At 32.3% G+C, this 23,903-nt stretch overlaps 2 protein-coding genes across 2 annotated transcripts; one reads left to right on the plus strand and one right to left on the minus strand.

Annotated features, from left to right (window-relative positions):
- The first annotated feature begins 2,317 nt into the window (after window positions 1–2,317).
- LOC123690765 (ubiquitin-conjugating enzyme E2Q-like protein CG4502) lies at window positions 2,318–23,814 on the plus strand. The gene is made up of 6 exons (XM_045634873.1): window positions 2,318–2,457; window positions 8,687–9,273; window positions 20,778–20,967; window positions 21,360–21,561; window positions 22,545–22,788; window positions 22,968–23,814. The coding sequence occupies exons 2-5, from the start codon at window positions 9,143–9,145 to the stop codon at window positions 22,778–22,780; spliced, it is 759 nt and encodes a 252-aa protein (XP_045490829.1). The 5' UTR covers window positions 2,318–2,457; window positions 8,687–9,142; the 3' UTR covers window positions 22,781–22,788; window positions 22,968–23,814.
- LOC123690768 (THAP domain-containing protein 1-like) lies at window positions 14,604–16,165 on the minus strand. The gene is made up of 2 exons (XM_045634875.1): window positions 16,010–16,165; window positions 14,604–15,416 (listed from the first exon to the last, which is right to left on the minus strand). The coding sequence occupies exons 1-2, from the start codon at window positions 16,087–16,089 to the stop codon at window positions 14,921–14,923; spliced, it is 576 nt and encodes a 191-aa protein (XP_045490831.1). The 5' UTR covers window positions 16,090–16,165; the 3' UTR covers window positions 14,604–14,920.
- Window positions 23,815–23,903: the final 89 nt, after the last annotated feature.

The raw sequence follows: 23,903 nt of genomic DNA on the forward strand, positions 1-23,903 counted from the left end.
AAGAGACAAATAACATGACTGACGTCATTGAATGTCATAGTTTCTTGTTTCAAGTTAATGGTCATAGTGCAATCTCCAGTGTATTAGAGGATATAAGCTTCTTGGTGGAGTCTCATTGTATGTGTACATTTGGTAGAAAGTTAAGGCAGCCATAGGAACGGTTCGGATCATTTTGTCGTCTTTTTTATATTTTGGTATGGTGCTATTGCTGTCGAACCAATGAGACTACATGTTTCTTTACGTTTTATTTATATTAGTGTGAATATAGGTACAAATTTATAAAATATATTAATCTTTAAATAATTATTTATTGCAATGTGTGTTGTTTAATGTTTATATTGTTTTATACATAATATATTATAGAATTGATGACGTTTTCATAGCTCTATGAACCATATAAATTACTATTTCAGAATACTTTGAAATTGATAGTCGTATAAAGGCCTTATTCAACCAGTTTAGCAAAATGAAAAAAAAAATCAAAGAAATAATATACCTACATTTTTGTGAGTAAGATTTATTTATTTTCGCTAGATTGGATAATAAAATTAATTATTATAAAAGTAATACTGCACAATAAAATTATATTAACACTGTTTAAAGCTGTATGTAGGAAATAGAAATAGTATTTTTATATATTTTGATTAATACTTATTGTTAAGCTTTATTCCGATTGCAGATAGTAAGTACACAAGAGATGCGTTTATATTGTGAAACTTGACCGTGTAAATTTAAATTGCATTTTATTGTTAAGACGAGGCTCCCTAACATAATTTCTGGCACTGAGAGACCGGTTACGGTACTCACTTGCGTGCGTTCTTTGATCGCGTTCGAGCTCGAAAAGTAAGTCTCAATTCTCATTTCGTTTATAACTAAAGTAATAATTGATCTAGAGAAAAAATATCTTGTGATTCAATAGTAAACTCTATTTTCTTACTGTTAAAATTTATTTTAGACATAAAGTCCAAGTAAATCTTTAAAAAAATGTAATAATCCTTAAAAAGGCATAATTTTTGAATAAAAAATGAATCGAGCGAAAATATTACAATTACGTAACTGTAAATCGAAAGAAAAAGACCTAATAAATCATATACTAAAGTTTCATTTTGATTGTATGAGTGCCTGTTTCAGAATATTAATGCAAATTCACATAAAATTTAGGGAGCCTCTCTTTAAATCATAATGTACCTCTGTAAAATGCGTTGTTACTTTAAACACTTTAAACAGTTACAGTACATGATAAAATTATCCAGTATTACGAAGTATTTTTAATGCTCGAATGCTCGAAGACTTTAGAAACAAAAGTACATTGTACCTACATTTTAACAGAACATGTCATGATAAATTAATTTATCTCGAGTATTTTTAACAATATTTTTTTTTAATCCGTATTATTCGAAAAAATAATATCTAAATAAATCGATTTATGCTAGTTCAATGGGAAAGAAGTACAGTTAGTCATAATATTTCTTCCTTTTGTAGAAAATCATACCTCAACTCGACGTTGTTGTAATGTAAACATTTTTTAAGTCATTAGTGTAAAGTTTATTTTAAAAGTACATAATATGTTATAATAATTATTAATTATATGTATAATGTCATGAATTTAATTTTTTTTGTATATTATGTTAATCGACATTTCCAATAACAAGGGAATTTTTAAAGCGTAACGTTCTCAATATAAGAAATCTTATAAATGCAGTTGTAACGAAATCTTAGTTTTAAAATCAATTGTAATTATTATGCTATACGCTACATAATACGCATAATAATGATCACAAAACGATTTGACTGCGTCGCAAAATTGAGAGAAATTTAACATGTGATACATATCATAAATATGTATAAATAAAATATATATGTATTTAAATGATATTGAGTCATCTAATTATTCTAATTAACAAATGAAATTGACATTATTAGTCAATTAACGAAATAATTTATTGCTAGTTAAGAAACGTACATATGTTGTGATTTTAGATGTTAACCATTCTTATTCATATTATTACATTAATAAAGTTGTTTGTTTATACCAAGTTGTTTTTCTTCTCGATCGCACACAAAGGATTCTATTCTTGTACCTAATGAATGAATTAATCTGTCAATTATGAAGAAGCAACAGAGCGCGTCACGGCTAGCAGTGTTATGTACGTACGTATTGTGTAAGGCTAAGGCCAGTAATCTGCGCGCATTTGGTCCCATGCGGGTAACGTCAGCAAGGGATACATCTCCGGGAGCACCGAGGGTGTCTGACAAATTTGAATCTTATTGCTCTAGTATTAAGATTGCGAAAGATGGAAACGTAAGGGTGGATCGATGGTCGAGGTTGTGTCAGGAGCCGGAGGGCGCCCTCACGCGGAGTGTATTGAAATGCCCTCAGTGCGCGGGGTTTCTTACCGCCGCTCGGGCGTATGGGAGGGCTGGCGATAATTAAATAAACGATTTGTGGACTATAAGGTAAGATATTTGTAGAGAAAAATCTTTTATCGTAGTAGGTAGAATTTAAAAAAAGAACCCATAACGCAATGCAATAATCTTATTGACGCAACGTTGTTGGCTAAACGTCCTCAATCCCCGTCAATGAATGGCCATTCATTGACAATATTTTAAATTGTATACAAAGATTGTATCATTGTATAGCTGTTCTATTAAATTGCTTTTATAAAGTCGTTATTGAAGAGATTATGGATATTTATCGACCAATTTACGATTTCTTTTAACGCTAATAACATTATCAGAGCTTTTACAGTATAAACAACTACAAAAATAATAATATTACATTGTTTCCTCTTGATAAACATACTGGTTTATCAAACAAAGCTGTCGCGCGTCAATAAATAATATTCCTCTCGTACACGTTTGCATCTGCAGTAACATCCGCAACTCGAGTGCATAGTTACTTTAAAGCTTTGAAAATTTTATGTTTTCGTTGTTATCTCAATAAAACCACAACACATAGTTTATAGTAGGTAACTGATGCAAAGTGTGGACGTTTTTGATTTGCCATTACAAAGTATGCAACTTTAAATAATCATTTCGCTATATCATCTGTATAATATTGCAAAAGTAGGTAATGTTTTCTATGACCAGAATTTTATTATAATAGATAGGTAATGTTTTCTATGAACCTTTTTGATAAAGTATTAAGAAGTTCAGTCAAAAGTAATTTGATAATTTTTATTCTTAGATAGTTGTTAAACCAACTATTGGTATTATTATATATTATGGCACCTATGCGCTTGATGCATATTAATATTATATTGTTATCCCCCCTTTAACCACTGCAATTCTTCTTACACAGGTAGGTACATATTCAAAACAATGTATTTTGTTGGCATACTTATTACCTACATCTCTATTATTAGGTACTTCACTGAATTTAAGCCCAAAACGCGGGGGCGTAAGAACAAAAAAAATTAAATAACCTAAACCGAATCGCGATAAGAAATATTTGAAAAATGAAAAAAAAAATTGAATCAATTTATTTATTTTTCTGAATATGTAGATTGTAGAGCAATGTAGAGTTTATAAATAATAACTGAGATGCGCAACTTATAGTCAGATTTGGTCTCTGCTCAGATGGACCCAATGTAGGTAGTATATAGGTATTACTAAATTATTTTGATTCTCAGGAAAGTCATATTCCTACAAACATGAAACAGATACTTACTTAAATGGTTTTAGTTGACAGACGTTGGTGGAATTAATTGTCCATAGTATTTTAATTACTTAAGTACCTAATTATTATTTTAATTAATTAATTTCTATTACTTTTTATTCTGAGTAGGTATCGGATGAGTATGACAATGCCTTGATAGACAATTTATGCAAACAATCATATAGGTACTTACATACGTTGCAGATGCTCTAAAAATCGGTTAAATTTAAATTACTGAACGACTGCAGCCTCTAGTCTCTACATATGCGTACCATACATTATTTAATAAAAAACCTATTTAGTACATATTTAAATTTTCGTGTTGTCTACTTTGGCGGAAAATACTAAATCAATAATGTGATGATCATTATGTCGGGATTGATATTATTATGGGTACATTTCACACCCTCACCGTTCGTTTCGCTTCATTTTGCATGTGAGAGTAAGCAAATGATCGTTATTATCTAGATTCTAGTGTTATAAAGACGTCTAACGATATTCAAATGACAATAATAATCTTCATAAAGCGACGCCATCGCTACTGTGTACAATAAAATCTTATTATTAATTACCGTTAATTACAAAATATAATGACAATAATCCGTTAATAATTAATTTTTATTTTAGGTAGGTAGTTAGTTCCCCTTTAAAAAAACTTAACATGAAATAGGAATGTTTTATAAAGGAACAGTGCATCAATCCACTTAGCTGCAGGTGCCTAAGAAAATATTAAATAATATATATAATATATTATGTAGGTAATACCAAACACATTATATTTGAATGAATAGAACTAATAAATTTATTAGAGAATTGGATCTCTCCACGTTGAATATATTGAGAGAAGAATTCAGGAACCCTATGACCTTTTGACATTGACGGTCGTACTTTTATGATCCCTTATCTAGTCAAATAATAATAAAAAATAATAAAATAACGAAATACAATAAATACAATTGGTAATTAAAAATAAATACAATTGGTATTTACTATTTAGATAGAGTTTTAACATCACAATTCGCAAATTAAATAAATATCAATTTTATTTTAACAAATAATGGTATCTTAATTTTGTTAATTATTATTTTATAGTTGAAGATTAATTACATTTCATATCATTCTTGTGCCCTATTCTAGATTGTATTGATGCAAAGTAGACGTAACGCATGAAAAACAGAACAGAGCCACGACACAAATCTTCTGCGGTTTAAGATAAACCGTTTATCTGTCATACCCACAAAGCGTCCGCGTCGTGAGCATATTCAACGAATTTCGTGTTGTGGTTGTAGATGTCTAAAACCGAACACACCACGTTCTTTCATTTCGTTTTTAACGATTTCGCTCTATATGAGCAACATAATATGTATACCTAATACTTACAATACAAATGTCATACTTGATACATTGTTGTCGTGTCCCCATTCTTGCTGTACCTATATAGGTGTGTGTTTATGTATAACGTCCTGTCGGCCGGCGGAGTGGTGACACGTGCTTGCGACGATCGTGAAAATAAATTATTGCACATGTTATCTCATATACCTACATACGCACAGATAATTTTCATTGCCCACATTGAAGCTTTATAACCTAATTATGGAATTTCATCCGCAGCTTTAAATATTCAAGGGTTGATTTTACGCGCTAATTAACTTTATGAAGTGTTAACAAAATTTAAAGTTAGAATTTAGGTTGCGGTTGCAAGGATGGTTACTCCATTTAAACGTAACGAAAGATAACTTGAAAGAAACGTAAAGTAATATTAAATAAAAATAACGAATTTAAAATGGCATTTGTTTAATCCGTTGTGAACAAAACCAGTAAATTAAATTCAAACCACGATACAACAAGTCAGTTTTAACGGTTATCAAAATAATTGATACGTATAAATCTACTTGGTAATTTATTGCCCAAATTAGGTCTATAATATTGAAATTTTGAATTTTTCAAAATTGATTAGGTAATAGGTACATTACCTACATTATACATATATGCAGAGTGAGAGCCCTGTAGTACCTACTGCCAGACCTTACTTATTTTCTAAAGGAATCTGGAGCATCAAGTAATATTTTTACCTTGTTGTAGATATATGTTGCTCGGTTGTGTGATAACATGAAAAAAATGTAAAAACACGCTCCACACATAGGTACTGATTTCGCAGTGAACTTATCAATTGTACAGCAAATATTTTTTTTAAATTATGATACCGATATGGGTGTATAGTGTTAACAGTATCGATAGGTACCTAGGTACTAATTAGTGTTGAAAGCACGTCCGGAGCACGTAAACAAAGCTATGCATTACCGTTTCCCGGTGTTAATCCTATACTTATAACAATAGAGTCTATCACAGAAGAGGGTCTGTCAAGATATCCGGTAGTACTTATCTATTGAATGAACAATCTGCTACCTACGCTTACGCCTCAATTGTTATGTCATAACAGCTCATAAAGGTCATACCTAGTTGGTTATAAAAGCTTCAATAGAACTAAGTATAACATGTTAAGTAATAGTTATGTACTGAAGGTGCATTTTTCTTAAAAAGCGAACATAAACTTACTGTAAGTTATAACATGCTAACGCTCGCGCCGTTATTGTCGCGTATTCAGATATAAATTACTAAGTGAGATCTAGAGTCAGGACCCTACTGAATAATGTCATCTGACTACTGACCCTACTGGTCACAGCCCCTTACCTACGTAAGATTCTCCCAGAGAAGTTTTTATTTTCTATTCCTTTTATGTAAACTGAATTGTTTGTAACATATACGTTCTTACTGTAAGTATTTATTATATAACTATTATAATTTATATTATGCTTAACCCTCGCGTATTATGATCTCTATCTACAATAGCTATATTATAATATACTTACGGTCTTGGTACATAAATTCACATGCCATTTCCTCCGTCGTTTCCTTATTGCTGTTTGTTAGTGTTATGAAATAAATATTTGTATTTTTTTCTTCCTTACGATTTGAATAAGAAAAAATACTTACTGATTATAATAAGTTCACTTCTTTGAAATCTTAATTTCTATCTTATCTTAAGTAGATAAATAATTCTAAAAGAGGTCTTTATCATCTTGAGCCAGAGCTTGATACTATCGAACAGATATTTCTTTTATTGGTAATGCATTTAACCTCAGTAAGCTTTATGAACATAGTATTTAAACCACATGCGAAGAGTATAAATTGAATAAAAATATTATTAAAATTTTTAACGCAAATTAAACTTTGTAGAGTCACTAGAAAAGTAAAGCACGAGCTTTTTTTTAGATAGGTAAAAATTTGCCTATCTAAAAAACTACTATTTTTAAAATAATGTATGTACCTAATAAATTGTTAATTAGGACTAATTGTAATGAGAACAATGCATAGCATCAGACAGCAGACACCTTAATGACGATCGTTGATTTATCAAAGATAGTATGAGCTCAATAATTTCAAAACATCCCACCCAATGACAAGCAAGCATAACACAGCAAGTCTGTGTGTATAAACAGGTAGCATAATTCATACATTACAATGTATTTTTTACAAAAAAAAATTAAATGGAAAAATATGTAGATAGGTACCTACTTGCTGTCGAAAAGGCAATGCTTTTTGCTTGTTTTGTGATTTTCATTGAAGGTCAGGAATTTGTTTTTAAATGAATGTTATGGAATATTCGGCCAATTTTGAGGAAAATGACAGTACTTTTTAATCAAGCGGTGAATATTTCGCTCGGCAATTCAAAATATAAATTATTTGGATCAATTTAAATCTGCAAAACCTAAACCTATAAATATCAGTGATAAATAAGTAAAAGCGTCCGTTACACTCGATTATTTGAGATTCGCTAATTCGGTCACTCATTTGTAATAATAAATGAATCCCATCTGTGCCCCCCACGGAGATGTTCATTATTCAAGCAGCACTATCTGATTAAAGATATATTTAGATGCAGTCTTTTAACGCTCCATAGACGTTGGGAGCAAATGACATGAAACGCTTCCATTACTGTAATGAAACTACGATGGCCACATCTTATTTTATGTAGGTGCCTCAGGTTTCACCTTTTTTAATAATAAAAAATGTAACATTTACTGTATAGCAGTGCTAACGCATATGTTAACTTAGCAGTACATTTGCACTTGAGACACTGAAACAATGAAACAATAAAACCTAACTTAAACATATTTTTAGTAATTAGGTAAGTATATTAGATTCTGGATAACGGTACAGGTTCTAAGCGAGTTAGCAATAACGAAAATCAGGGTCGCAAAATTAAGGGATCTAATAAGATTCGGCTACAGATGATTCAATTTGCAATCCTCCCAACTCAATATCTACGAAGAGCAAATTATGCTGATTGGTGTATTTTTTTCTCATAGAAGACTATAGTATAATCATCTCATACCTACTAGCCTAAACTATATATAAATATTACAACCAAATTCGTCAAGAAGGCAATCTTGGTCCGTGGAGATAATATTATCACAGATATCTACATAATATATTATACTAGTATATTATTTTACTTTGTTAATACAACTCTTTCAGCTTCTGAACATACCTATGTATTAAATATACATGAAATTATTAATTTACACAAACAAAATATTATCAGATGTTCTCAGGGTCATAATAAATTTAAGGGCAAGCTCCCTAAATTGTATGTGAATTTGCATCAATATTCTGAAACAGTCACACATGATGCCTTTTTTAAGGATTATTACATTTTTTTAAAGATTTACTTGGACTTTATGTCTAAAATAAATGTTAACAGTAAGAAAATAGAGTTTACTATTGACTATCAAGATATTTTTTCTCTAGATCAATTATTACTTTAGTTATAAACGAAATAAGAATTGAGACTTACTTTTCGAGCTCGAACGTGATCAAAGAGCGCACGCGATATTCAACTTTATTACGGCTGTATTAGCGTCTAGTACCGTAACCGGTCTCTCAGTGCCAGAAATGAGAAAGGGAGCCTCCTATGAATAAGTATTGACCCAAATCATGACCGTAAAGCAGTTTCCTTTGTTTCAGGGCTAGCGGATTCTCAGAAATTCACGCGCAGCGGCTAGAGCCGCGACGTGATCTCAATCTCATCCGCGGATGGTTCATTCACACGCCAAACGCACTGGGCAGCGGCCGCGCCGCGGTGATGCGGTTACGCACTTAACTATGACGGCGGCACTGCGCTCGCTAAACGTTGCATCGATAACCGGTCACCATTCTTTGTGCCAAGTTTCAATTTCATCGGCACTCTCACTTCGCGAGTAGTCGCACGTGCACCACCACTTGTGCGGCGCGAGACTCAGTTATGCAACATTCACAATTCAAGACTGTTCGCAACTAACGCCTCTTTTGGTGCAGTGGAAACGATTTTCAAAACTGAAGTTCGTTTTGGCAGGCATTGTCATCGGCGCTAATGTAAACAAACCGAACGAAATCTGTGTGAATATATTTTGTTTAGTGCGAGATTGTGGTATTGTTGTAAAAATGACATCGCGTTCGAAAGAGAAGGTAGCGGCCGCATTCAAGAAATTGTTCCGAAGCTCAGAAAAGCGGGAGAATGACGGTGCAGGGCCGAGTGGCTCTCCTTCAAGACGAGGCTTGTTTCGACGGCACAGGTAATTTATCTATTATTGCTCTAGCGCCAATGTAAACAATTACTGTTTACTAATAGTTTTTCATGACGATTTAAATTTTAACTCTTATTTTTTACACAGTATAAAATTAAAATACCTAAGCACATTTAATATAGTCTAAAACATGGAAAGATGTTTTAGAACCTTGGTGGTTTTTTTATTTACACTGAATTTGACGCCAATATTTTGTACGTAAATTGTAAACATTTGGATGAGAAGGTAGGTAGTAGGTACTGTCAATTTTTTACTGTCGCGGTTTAGTAGATATCTAATTCAAACAGACGAACATAACAGTAAACGTATTTAAATATTATTGGAATTTATGAATGCCTATATCTATTGTAGGTATTGTATGTACCTACATATATCAAGTTAATTAATCCATACTAATATTATAAATGCGAAAGTAACTCTGTCTGTCTGTCTGTCTGTTACTCAATCACGCCTAAATTACTGAACCAATTTTCATGAAATTTGGTATGGAGATATTTTGATATCCGAGAAAGGACATAGGCTACTTTTTATCCCGGGAAAATGACGCAATCTCGGAAATCCCACGGGAACCGCAGGCGGAAAGCTAGTTGTTCAATAAGATGGAGTAATTATTCATGTTATATAGGTATTTTCCTCTAATCATTTTCCAGATGGTCAGCATTTACATTGAAAAACTTAAACATATGATACAACGATGAATATACTCTACAAATCTAGGTACAATAGCAGCGATGAAAAAGAATAGTGCTTATCATGCAATTATACAATAAATTTCATTAAGGATAGATAACAAATTAAACAAAAAATACACTTAGAATAATTATATAATGCAGCAATTATAATTACATTAATATATCAACAAATTTCTTTTTAAGCTCGCCAAGCGCCACTATGTAATATAAAGTAGACTGTACCTACATTGAATAGAATAAGATACTTGATTACATTATCACCATTGAATGATATTCAACATTTCAAGTTTCATTGCATTCCGTAACTTATTATCTAATTGTAGATAATATGTAGTAATAATATTTTAACTATTGATAGAAGTTAGGTTAGCACTACACAGTATTGGTACGTAACCAAAATCTAGTGCTGCTGCTCTACATTTTTTTACGATACAGTCAAGTTTTTATGAACGTAATACGTACACGGAATTGTAATAACTTTTTTGTGTAGGTAGGGTCATAAAAACGAAATTTATTTGAGTAAATAGAACTTGACGTGAACAGTGTTTATTTGAGAAAAGGTATTAGGTATATAGAATATAACTAGCTTACCGCCCGCGGCTTCGCCCGCTTTCTCTTAAACGATTTGAGATTTAAACTATCCTATCTCTCAAGTTGGATCGAACTGCACATGGTGTGCGAATTTTATTATAATCGGTTAAGTGGTTTAGGAGTCCATTGAGGACAAACATTGTGACACGAGATTTATATATATTAAGATTACTGATAAAATAATAAAGACACGGAACTCAAACGTAGCTGCCAAAATTTGTACAACACATGTGATACAGAGTTTGACGTCACACCTCATTACAAATTGAAATCAAGCCTTTGTGACGTGCATAAGATTGAGGAAATTGAACTTTACTAGAAAAGAGATTGTAAAATCTTGTCGCCCTTTGTGTATATGTCCAATGTCCATAATGAATAAACATTAGGCCCTTCATTGACTCATGTATATAACATTTAAAACAGATAATTATGAAAACTACTTTAATAGCCCTTTTGAATGAAGTAGGTTATTAAACATGGATGCAAATAAATTCAAAAATAATGCAAATAAAAAAGTTTGGAAAATCCAAAAGTGCACGCCTCATAATCTCATATATTTTTTTTGTTTATTTAATAACAATTAAACCACATCGAATCAGACCCTGAAAAATGAAAGGGTTCTATTCCTGAGCATACTCAAGCGTAAGAGAAAAAAAAAGACTCGATTAGTAAAGTATTTCGGTCGCTATCGTGTTAACAAGAAAATCCTCCGCACATACAGACACACGAACGTCCAAGACAGAACTTTTTTAAACTGTTTTTTAAATAGTTTAAATAACAAAAATGACATCAAAAATATGATGAATGTTAAAAATAGTGTTTTTTCTTAATATGTGTGTGTATGTATTATCTTACAAGTGCAATGTATGATACATAAAGACATTTTAAGTTTGAAAAATCAGATGTTTTGCGCGAAGTGACAGTAGTACCCACCTCAACGCTTCGCTTATGAGGCGTGCAATAATACTAAAAGTGGCTACCTATATCCTTTCTAGTTCTTCCGGAAAATTAGTAGCTGGTATTCATTTCATTTCAATTCAACACAATTTTGGAGTAGTATATCATTTACGCCTGCGAACGGTGTAAATGTGGTAAATGAATACTGGGAATATTAGACAGCTGGCTTGATCAGTGATCACAAACGCCATAGCTCTTGCTTTGTCATAACCACAGTCGATTAATTAATTGATATAGGTATTGTTTTTATTGTTCACTAGCGGTCGGCCCCGGCTTCGCCCGTGGTACATGTTTACGTTTTCTCTACATAAGAACCATCCTCGTACTTCAAGGAATATAATAAAAAAAGAATTATCGAAATCGGTTCAGCCGTTCTCGAGTTATGCGCTTACCAACACATTTTGCGATTCATTTTTATATATAAGATTTGAAGTCATTGAAGGTTTTGTGAACCATAGGACATGAACTTTTAAGTGATTAATCGTATAACTAAGTACTATATGTACCTACTGAATAAAGTATATCGGAAAATACAAGACCCACGTACCTAGGTACATTTTTTTTTTAAATAAATCTATACAATAAACGATCGATAACAAAGTAAAATAAAAATCAAAAGCTATTCTTGTTACAAAAGTGTAACATTTTTTTTCCTTTTGGAAGCTCTACCCCCGATAAACGTTATTAATGTCAACCCAACCTTCCTCCAACGTTCTCATAAATACTTTTACCAATACGTTTTGTACGTAGGTATATCTACAGTCCTACATGTGTATTTTCTTATGTAACACAAATGCTATATACTGTGATTTGTTTATAAATTACCAGTTACGCAATTCCCCTTAGTGTGACGTAGTCTAGAAGACATGGTAGTTCTATACACAACATATAGAACTTACGTAGATATTGTGGACGAAGAGTGTGACCTGAGGCAACGCGACAATATGATATATCCTTTTAGCCTAGTTACAGCGCTATTGTTTACAATCAAAATTCATAGTGAAGTAAAGTTCGATTAAAATCTAATTCCTAATAATATAAAAAAAAATAGTAAAACATAATTTTAATTAATTTTTACTACTTTTTCAGCGGCATTACACAATTAAATCACGTCCTCTAATGGATACGTAAGACCTCCTCTATCTTTAAATACAATATAATATGAATGAATTATTATGAGAAGGTGCGTTTGCTACTAAAGCTGACAAACAGTCCGTGCACTCTATTTTTTGATAGTAAATACATATTTTGTTACATAATATATACAGCTATATAGGAGATGACGTGCTATGAAATAAAAGAATGATCTAACGGCTCTAACGCTGTGGGTATATTTAGATAACCCTCGAAATTTCTCATAAATTATTCGTTAACCATTATCTTCCTCTTGTGATGCTGACCTGTGCCCTTTAGTAGGTAGAGTAATTTGTTCCAGGGACGCACAGTTTCCGATAAAGTATTCTTTAAGTTCCATGGACACCAAAAGCTTCTTGTAGGTGCTTGTAGATAGAACTGACTGAACTGAGTGGCCGACGGATTGTTATTTAAAGTCCCCGTGGAATCGTATCACTGAAAAAAGGATCTCTAGGTCTAAGTTTTGTTCTAATAAATAGATCTGTCTTCAAGATTAGTGATCTTTATTCGTTCATACCTACTTCGCGTTCAGCTGATTCAATTCAGATTCCTGCGCGAACTTGGATAGTTTAGTAGTATAATGTTGTGTTGGGTTCTTACGACAACTTATATTTTCTACTTACAAAAAATGCCACGTTGTGTGAATTGTTCTCTGTCTTTAACCCATCCAATACCCTATCGTCAAGTCAGGGAAGTCACGAACATGGATCAATCCTACAAGTGTAAGTGTAACATTTTCATTGTATGTATAATAAAGTACCTACGGTCTATTTAATTTCACTTAGTACTTTTCTACTTCGTTCTCATGTCTTTAGAATTTTTTTTTCGCATAATTGATACTTATCGTAAGCCCAAATGGAGAGCATTTGAGCTATCTCATTAATAGCATAAAATAGTTCCTTTGTTGTTTATAAATTATTTATTAAAAATATATTTACAGGTGCAAAAACTTCTTCTAGAAGTAAAATAATATTCAGAACATATATAAAATAAGTTTTTCTTTATTGTTTAAGGTGGCAGTTAGCTGTAGCAGACGAAGATTTACTGTGTAAAATGTTTTCTGATACTCCATAGAGTTTCTATAGAATCCTCTATTGGACCCGTACCTGAGTGAGCTTTTGATTAAAAGCAAGTGTGTTTAATTTGTTGGAAATCTATCATAAAGTGCCATCTAGTGCTTGCATTCGCAGCAGGTGAAAAAATATATTAAGAAATCTAATATTTCTATAACCGCATATTATTTGTTTAATAAAAAGTATATATTATATCATTTTATCATATGGATATATAGATTCTGTCTTCTCTCAAATCTTACTTTTCACTTTATTTCAATAAAATAAAAAATAACATAAGTACTTATTATCTTCATTGTTAATTTCTCTAAAAAAAATATGAATCCAATCCATTGAGATAATATTACTACGTATGGAGGAGACACCACGAACAAAATCTGTGCGCCATTTTTTTGCTCTAACTAAGTTTTAAAAATTATTATCTAATTAGGTACTTACCGATGAAAGTTATTCCTTTGCACTTTTCCGTATTATTTGTGCAATATCGTAACACACACGATACCTTATTAAGACAAATATGCCTTATTTGATGCGTTTCACTTTAAAAGAAATAAAAAATGAGCGTGCAGTTACGCCATATGGCGTATGTTGAGCGGAACATAAGTGGTGGCGACTGGCGCGGGCGGTGTCGTCTCCATATGTATATCTCAATGATTCAATCTAGGGAAAAGGTTTATAATCGTTATTTTTTTTTGGTTCATACTCTTGAAAATGTATGCATGCCTTGTAGGAGTAAAATTTATATAGAAATATTAAAAAAAGGACACACCTTGATGAAAATAAACATGAAGAAACAAGAAACATGAATATATAATCAATTATTTTATCATATTTTATGAAAATGAAGGGAAAGATGATTAAAACAATTCTGTATTTATTTGTGTTTTATTTTAGTATGGTAGACCTTATACCTAACCCTTCTTAATAAAAAGTAATTCTTCTATGTACCTACATTAAATAGAATATCATATCATCTCAGTATCATCTAACCGCAGCCCATACAAATTTGGGCATTCTCTTTTTCGAGAACTGAGTATATCAAACAGAATATTTATCACATATTATATTTCTTATTTATGTATGCCTTAGCGTAAACATTCGGAGATCTGGTGAATATTCTTGGCCTTTATTGATTATTCTCTTAATGAGAGCTGCTGCAGAAACTCCGCACGATTCTAGAAGGTCAAATTACTCTTGAGGAATTAATCTCTTTTGTTTCAACTTGGTGAGTATTTGCGACAAGTTCTCTACTTTTTTTTTCAAACGCCGACATGTTGCATAGAGGGCGTTGCATCGCATTCGGCGGCGTTTAGCTACGTCTTTCAATCGAATTATTTCTTTTTTCAATTTTCGTATTCTTGGGGTATCTTCTACATTTGGAGGTATTTCTGAATCGTTATCGTTTAAAGTAGAAGTAGAAGGTTGGTGTTGCCCAAAAGGTACAGTTATTTTACCAGAATTAAATGACGCTGCTGCTGGGGAATTATGATCAGAAGGTGTAGTTGGAACAAGAAAAAGCGATGGGACAGCTGTACTTATTAATTTGCGTAGCCCTTTTTTTGTTTCATAGAAATTGGAATCAAGAAAGTGTACTGAACAAACTTTATTCCATATGTTCGGCTCAAAATTTGCTTGATTTAAAGCAGTAATCCACTTTTTCATCAAGTTTCGATCTTTTGGGAATCTGAAAAATAAGAAAAAAGTCTAATATGTATAATTTTAATATTTTAACTTTTTTTTAGTGTGTTATTCAGTATTTTGGGTAGGTATTATCCTCAAAATATTTTACTCTATATTTTTATAGATAACTAGGAACCTTTATTTTTCTTACAAAATTTTATCTATATCTTTTATTTAACATATCATTTTTTATTTAATATCCATTCCTTACCTACCAAAATCTTCAAAATCAATTTTATTTAGCAGTTCAGAAAATATATCGTAACATAACATAGGTAGGTACTTTACAAACACGATTATAATACATTCGCATTCATAATATTAGAAAGTGTTTCGTACAAAACACAACACTAAATTTTTTAAGAGTTTTAATTTTAAAGTTCAATAAATATGTCAAAATGTATTCTTCTAGTAAACTTTATATCGAGTACAGCGTTCGCGTTGGTCAAGTCATGTCTTCGATCATGAACTACTGTGCGAACTACGAAGCGGCAGTGAGGTGCGCGGGCTAGCCTGCGCGTGCCTACCTCCCACTTCTCCTTCACCCCCGCAATGCTGGATTTATTTTCATAAAAATAAGTACAACAATCGACTTACTGATGAAATGTAATGGTGGATTTCAATTTTGTGTGGTTTCTAGTATCATTCTTACAAAATCGAACTGCACATTTCACCATTTTTTATACGTAAATATGGAAAAAACCTCTAGAGAAACGCACTTTGATACCGCTCAACCACGACTACATGCGCTCGCGGGGGGAACGTCGTTTTGTTCTCACCCGTACCTACAGTTCCCACCTCGTTGTGGACGCTCCACGCGCGCTCTATTGCGTAGTCTATATTATTATACTCTTTGAGCGTTTTCACATTATCCGATCCGATATCGGTGTCGGAGCAAATTTTATCCGATATCGGATATCGGATACAATTTGCTTTGCGATCTTTCATTCATTCATTATCTTAATATTATAAAAATAAAATATATTTTTTAGTTTCAAATCTGTGTTTCAAATTAAAAGTATTTTAATTAGTTAACTCTGCAGCATGTATTGATGCATCGTGCATCTGCCATACCTACTTTAAATTTTACGAAACGAGTTTTGAAATTCTTTGAATTCTGACCCTGAATGAATCAGCCACATACCTAATGGATACAATTATTTAATCCCTCTTCGAGATTGTAATGTTGAATAACTTAAAATTTAGTGAGTGTTGAAGTTTGCGCGGCTGAAACTATTTCAGATAACGAATACCGATTATGTGACCCCATTTTGGACGAAACGTTGACTAATTCTAGGTCGAGCGGTGACGGGAATCGGGCCTCATTTCTCTGAAACCTGATGCCGTAATATAAAGATCAAGTTGATTTATGCATAGGAAAAATGTTCTCTTATTGATGTTCCTTGAAGCACGAAGTACCTATTTGTTACATAGTACCTACATGCGATATAATAGGACCTTCTTACTCAAAAATAACACAATATGATGGTTTTATTTTTGATAGTTACTATACTTACATCATATTATTAAGCAAGCTTCTATATTATTACTGAAGAGCGTAGTCAATATTGAATAATCACATTATTTAACTTAATTAAAATTACTTATAAAAATATAAATTATATATATAGGTAGTATGTTCATTATGTTGTTAAACATAATATATCAGGATACAAACAATATTTATCGCTGTTTTACAAATAATTTAAAAACAAGTTACAACGCGCGCGTTTTAAATATTCAATACACATAGCAATCAAGGTGAACGTCGATATTTAACTTTATATAGTGCATGTTTGTTCAGAAACAGCATTCCATTGAGATGATAACCACCGGTTCAAATATTTCAAAGCAGTTTTTCTTTTGCAATTGTAACTAATACCTTTGTTATGCTCTTTAATAAATTGAAGATGCTTCGATTAGTTTTGTTCATTAGACCATGGTCATCAACTCATCTGTATCAGTCAGCTGTGGTAAAAGTCTTTAAATTCTAAAAAAATTACACTCATATCCCAAGAGCCCAGGACGGCCAGACATTCCTTATTTTATAAAAGTTGAAAGTTTCTCTGTAGGTATAGGTATGTCTCCGATACAGAATAAGAACGACTAGCGATTGTCAAGTCTAGGTTGTGGTTACTTTGGCAGTAAACAGATAGTAAAGGTGTATAAAATTGTACCTAACTTTCATTATAGTTTAAAAGATAAATTTTATATATAATGTTACTTGGGGACGTATTTAAAGATGTTACCTCAAGAGCCGGACAATTTTCAAGGTTCTTACATCTTGCCAGACACATTTAAAAAATAACTAACTCATAAAATTAACGTTACTACCTAAAATGCATCAAATATTAAATAACCCACTAAAAACATTAGTTTACTATAATTATTTAAAATAATAGTTTAATATACAGGGTGTCCCGTAAGTAGTGGACCAACGGGTTATGGGGAGTAGAGGGACTTATTATCTTACAAAAATACTAAAATTTATTGTCCTAAACCATAAAGTTTTTGATTTATGCTTTATTTTCAAAATTTGATAAAAATATCATTCACGTAAGCTTAATATGAACTTTTACCATTTCTGTTTTTATTTTATTATTTTTTTTTTGTTCAAGGTTGTTAAGAATACATAAGTCTTCCTAATTAAAATGATACTCAAGCATAATTAACAACAACAACAAAATTAGACCAAAAAGTAGGTAAAATTTTACGTTTTAAAAATTTACGGACTGAAGTTTGAACAAAGCTGGTGTAAAAAAAATGTATGGTGACCCTGTAGAACTCTGTTTTAAAAACTTCTACATCTCATACAAATTACAAAAAGGTATAATTGTGTGGTATAAAGTATTTAAAAAAATTTTAAATTGGCGTTCAACATTCAAATTAGAAATTATCAGGTAGTCAACTCATTAAGTTATTCCGAGAATTATTGCCTTTATGGGCGCGCGCTGGAATTCTTTTGTATTGTTTCTGGCCAATCATAGACGATACTTGAACCCACTATTATTTTCTTTGACTTTCAACTATTTCAGTGACTTGCTTATAGCTCGGAACTACACGCGTGTTTAGCTTGAATCCGTCATTACGATATTATTCTTTGTTGAAGTGCGATTGAATTGGACACTGATTTTTCTTGTGATTTGGACATTGTTCGACTTTAGTTTTTTGAAGGAAATTGCCTAATACATACACTCCACGTGAAAATGCAGAAATGTTATAAAAATTATTGAGTTAAAAAAATTTTGATACAAGCATCAAGCATCTCTCGACAAAAATTAATTCGTCGTTGTTAATCACCTGGTATTAATGCTTGCTCACTCGTACATGATACGGGTGTAAATCACTTCTCTTCAATATGCGATGCACTGTACTTCTTGTAAGTGCGTCTAGCAATACGGCGAGTACTAGTTGAAGGATCTTCTTCTACTTCTGTCAATATTAGACGATCATCGACTGATCTAGGCCTTCCTATTCGATTTCCAATTCCAGGAATACGACCTTCATGGTATGCGTTATTTACTCTGAGAAAAAATCGGTGATCAGGATAGCAATCCCGATTGGGATAATGCTCACGATAAACACGTGTTGTTGTCGAGCATTTCCATCACTGAGTCCATAAATAAAAAATATTTTTCTGCATATTCATATGCAGTGTATGTATTAGGCATTTTTCTTCAAAAAACCAAAGTCGAACAACATCCAAATCACAAGCAAAATCAGTGTCCAACTCAATCGCACTTCAACAAAGAATAATATCGTAATGACGGATTCAAGCTAAACACGCGTGTAGTTCCGAGCTATAAGCAAGTCACTGAAATAGTTGAAAGTCATAGAAAATAATAGTGGGTTCAAGTATCGTCTATGATTGGCCAGAAACAATACAAAAGAATTCCAGCGCGCGCCCATAAAGGCAATAATTCTCGGAATAACTTAATGAGTTGACTACCTGATAACTTCTAATTTGAATGTTGAACGCCAATTTAACATTTTTTTAAATACTTTATACCACACAATTATACCTTTTTGTAATTTGTATGAGATGTAGAAGTTTTTAAAACAAAGTTCCACAGGGTCACCATACATTTTTTTTACACCAGCTTTGTTCAAACTTCAGTCCGTAAATTTTTAAAACGTAAAATTTTACCTACTTTTTGGTCTAATTTTGTTGTTGTTGTTAATTATGCTTGAGTATCATTTTAATTAGGAAGACTTATGTATTCTTAACAACCTTGAACAAAAAAATAAGAATAAAATAAAAACAGAAATGGTAAAAGTTCATATTAAGCTTACGTGGATGATATTTTTATCAAATTTTGAAAATAAAGCATAAATCAAAAACTTTATGGTTTAGGACAATAAATTTTAGTATTTTTGTTAGATAATAAGTCCCTCTACTCCCCATAACCCGTTGGTCCACTACTTACGGGACACCCTGTATAATTAGTAATAAAGTTATTACTTATCTTTTACGGGGACTTCTGTTGATGGTATTCCACGTATCGTTTAAACAATGAATTACAGTCGTTTGTTTTGTTCAGACAATGAAAAGGTTGCTGACTAGGATAAACTTAGAAAGGAAACAAAATGACTATTTTATTACGATGGCAACATTAAACAGAGTCCATAATCTCTTGGTAGAGCCATTTGTTCTTTATCTATACATTAATGGATCCAATTACGTCCCCTTTTTATTCCATTACAAGCAGAATTAATACCTAGCAAATGTCATTCTTGTTTTCTTGTAGAAATATTATAGTTATAAAAAATAAATCTAGTAGGTATCCTCTTGAGCCATAGTACTTATCTAACCTCAGCTTCATTATTGAGAGAGGATTATTGAAATGGTACGAAAGACGTAATGGATTTGTTAAAGCGAAATAAAGATGCGAAGAAACGTTTTTTTATTAGATCTCTGACCTCAAAAACGATGTTTTGTAAAAATTTACAATGCCAAAAAATTTCAAGTAGGTAGCGAATAGTTCTGCAACCTTTCTGAAACAACCATTGAGCTTTTATTCGTAGTAGTTAATAGTATCTCAAGGGTAACAAATGAATTATAAACTACATTACAATTACTTACACATCGCACTTAAAGGAAAAATGTCCTTATTATTAATTTGTGTAACTCACACTCAGTCACTCTAATTATTTTTTATTCCTGTAAAAGTTAGATTACGAAAAAAGTTAAAGTAAACAATAACGTATTTTGTTGTTAAATAGACTAGGATACAATAAATTCTTATTTCGACAGTAGGTAACACGGAATGATAAGTATAATATCTAACTACTTACTATGTCGTACGTGTGTTAATTAATGACAAAATATGTATCAGAGTAAAAATATATTCATTTTCATTAACAGAGATGGCGTAGTTCCTGCTGAAACCACGGCAAGTTTGCCCTCAAGTCCAACAGGCAACTCGCTAGCCAAAAAGAAGGACGGCGCGAGCGACATTCGGGAGCGCGCGGCTGCGGTACGCACACGCAGGCTCATGAAGGAGCTCAAGGAGATACAGCGGCTGCAGGAGAACAGACCCGACCCAGTGTTTACGGTAAATGTTATATGGTATTTTACTCTCGCTACATCCATAGACTACCTATTCACTTATGCTCCGTTGTTGTTAAAACCATTTGCAAAGTAGGTACTTATACTATTCAAAATAAACTGGATACGTAATATTATAAATTATAATTATGTAAATCACTATAAAACAAATATGAAGACACCCAAATCGCCTTGGATTAGTTAATATTTGTTTATTTTGAACTAAATAAACATTTTCAACATAATAATATGTAAATGTTACCTAATCTATGTTTACAAAGCCCCATGATGTCTGCCACTGTCCAAGGTGTCGCGCAAAAGACGCGCGCGTTCTAAATGTTATGTTAATATGTTCATATTTTTTTTTTGTAATTTATAATGATTTGACATAACTTTCAGGTGGAGCTAGTAAACGACAATTTGTTCGAGTGGCACGTGCGTTTGCATCAGATCGACCCAGAGAGTGACTTGGCGGCGGATCTACGAGAATTGAACATTCCTAATATTTTGCTGCACTTGATATTCCCAGAAAACTTTCCCTTTGCGCCCCCTTTTATGAGAGTTATTGAACCGCGGATAGAGAAGGGTTTCGTTATGGAAGGTTTGTCTTTGGATATCATATTTAATTACTTAAATACCTTTAAACCTGAATTTTGTTCGAGTTGTACATTTTGTAGGTAGATATAGCGCCCGGCAAAAGCCCGTGAAAAGTAGCGTGGAAGCTAGCGCATATAAAAATGTACTAAAAATTGATACGCAAACTTCCCCCACCACCACGCTACTTTTCGGCCAAGAAGTTTGCCGGGCGCAATACTATTCTTGACAACAATCTTTTATCTTTGTTTGGGTACAGCAAAAAGAAAAGACGCGGGTTAGGATACTCCTTCATGATTTTTTTCAATATCTGTACCTTTCTTTTGATACGTTTTTCATGTAATTATAAAAGAATTTAATCTAACATACATAAAACTCGTTTGCTCTATGTAGTCAGCGTAACCGAGCGAATTTATGCCTTTGGATATTCAGTCCGTTGACTGATTAGTAAATTATTTCTGTTCAAACACAACACAGTAATTGATTGATTAATTAATACACTTTGATGAGCTCAGTTTAAGGTACCTATTCACTTATTCAGAATCTTAATAATTAAAATTGGTAAATTTGATTTTATCATGCGAATTAAGCGACTCTCACTGGAGAATATTTCAACGACTAAACAATATTATTAAATTCCTATCGTGATTGTATAGGATAAGAGGTCATCCTTTCCAATATCCAAAATCAATACAATTTACGATCACAATGGCTTTTGATTACAGCCTTAAAGCGGATTAAAATATATCAGCATTTTCAACCGAATTTAAAAAAGGAGGAGGTTTTCAATTCACTTGTATTTTTTTGGGCCTATTATCTCTTCCTAACTTTCAACTGGGTGAACCGATTTTGATGAGTCTTTCTTTATTTAAAATCTCGTCTTCCGGTCGATCACATTAAAATTTATCCAGTTCGGACTATTTGAAGGCAGTTAACTTTTTTTGCTAGAAAATTCACAAACACATTTTTAGTTGAACATTTGTTTGCCAGGTGGTGCTATTTGCATGGAACTACTAACGCCGCGCGGTTGGGCGTCCGCGTACACCGTGGAGGCGGTGGTGATGCAGTTCGCAGCGTCCGTGGTGAAGGGTCAAGGTCGCGTGGCGCGCGCACCGCCAAGATCCTCACGCGAGTTCTCGCGAAGGCGCGCCGAGGAGGCGTTCCGCTCGCTTGTCAAGACGCACGATAAATACGGCTGGGTCACACCTTCGCTGTCTGACGGGTGAAGTATAAGGTAGTTTGGTTCCGGTTCTTGAAGGGCTTTTATTGAGAAGTAATGGTTATCAAAATATCTACTCATTGTAATTCGTCAAACAAAGCATATTCTTTTATAAGACGACGAAGAGATGAAAAAAAGGGTTATAACTATTTGTTATCAAATACTAATTATTTTCTTATTTTCGTTTGTTTCAGACATTTTCAACAGTGGTGCAGAAAGGATCTCTAGTAGATAATTAATTAAATTTTAGCTATAATTTTTAGTAAACACCTTTTATATCTTACTTTTTTAAGGAATACAGAGTTTTACCAGCTCTCTATGCATTATTTTCCTGTACATACCGCGTTTACAGGTTTTGTATGAAACACGCCATTCCAATGTGAAGTGTCAGGTTTAGAATTTTGTTTAGTGAATAGTTAGGATATAATATGCTGTGTACTGTGCCAAACATGTAATGTTTCGCTCAACGCCTAGAATGTCATATGAAATATGGTACTACCTTCTTTTTTTACACTCTAATGTTTTCTATTCAATGCAAATTAATCATATTTTAATATGTATTTAAACCGCCAATGAGATGTATTTTGTGCACATGTGACATGATATTTTAAATTGGCATAAAAAATTATTTAAATCATGAAAAATTGGTTTTATCTCTTATAAAATGTTATATATGCAAATTTCCGTCCCAAAGTCATTTAAATCATTTTGATATTTGTGATTGTATGATATGTATTTCTTAAAATCATAAGAGAATGCAAAATTAAACATTTTTATAAGCTTTCTGTCTGTAGAGGTAATGCGAAATTTTTAAATTCCAAATGAAATTTTAGTGCTCAAATGAATGTTTTGTAATTAAATGTAAATCAAATGTGAAGTTTGTAGCTTGTGGCAATATTTTATCGAAATAGGATGTAATAATAATTGTAAGTATTATAAGAAATTGATGTTGTTTATTCTGTGAACCAAAGATTTATTTTTATGTAAATTTGAATTCAGTGCAAAATATATGTTATTGATGTAATAAATTACTTGCTCAAACAACGTCTTTAATTTTATTTTACCCCATGTTTACATTTTTTGTATTAGATTAAATGGATATATTCACAAAATAGAGGAAGTTGAAGAGA

The sequence above is a fragment of the Colias croceus genome, chromosome 3 (assembly GCF_905220415.1).
Source record: "Colias croceus chromosome 3, ilColCroc2.1".
Lineage (NCBI taxonomy): Eukaryota > Metazoa > Arthropoda > Insecta > Lepidoptera > Pieridae > Colias > Colias croceus.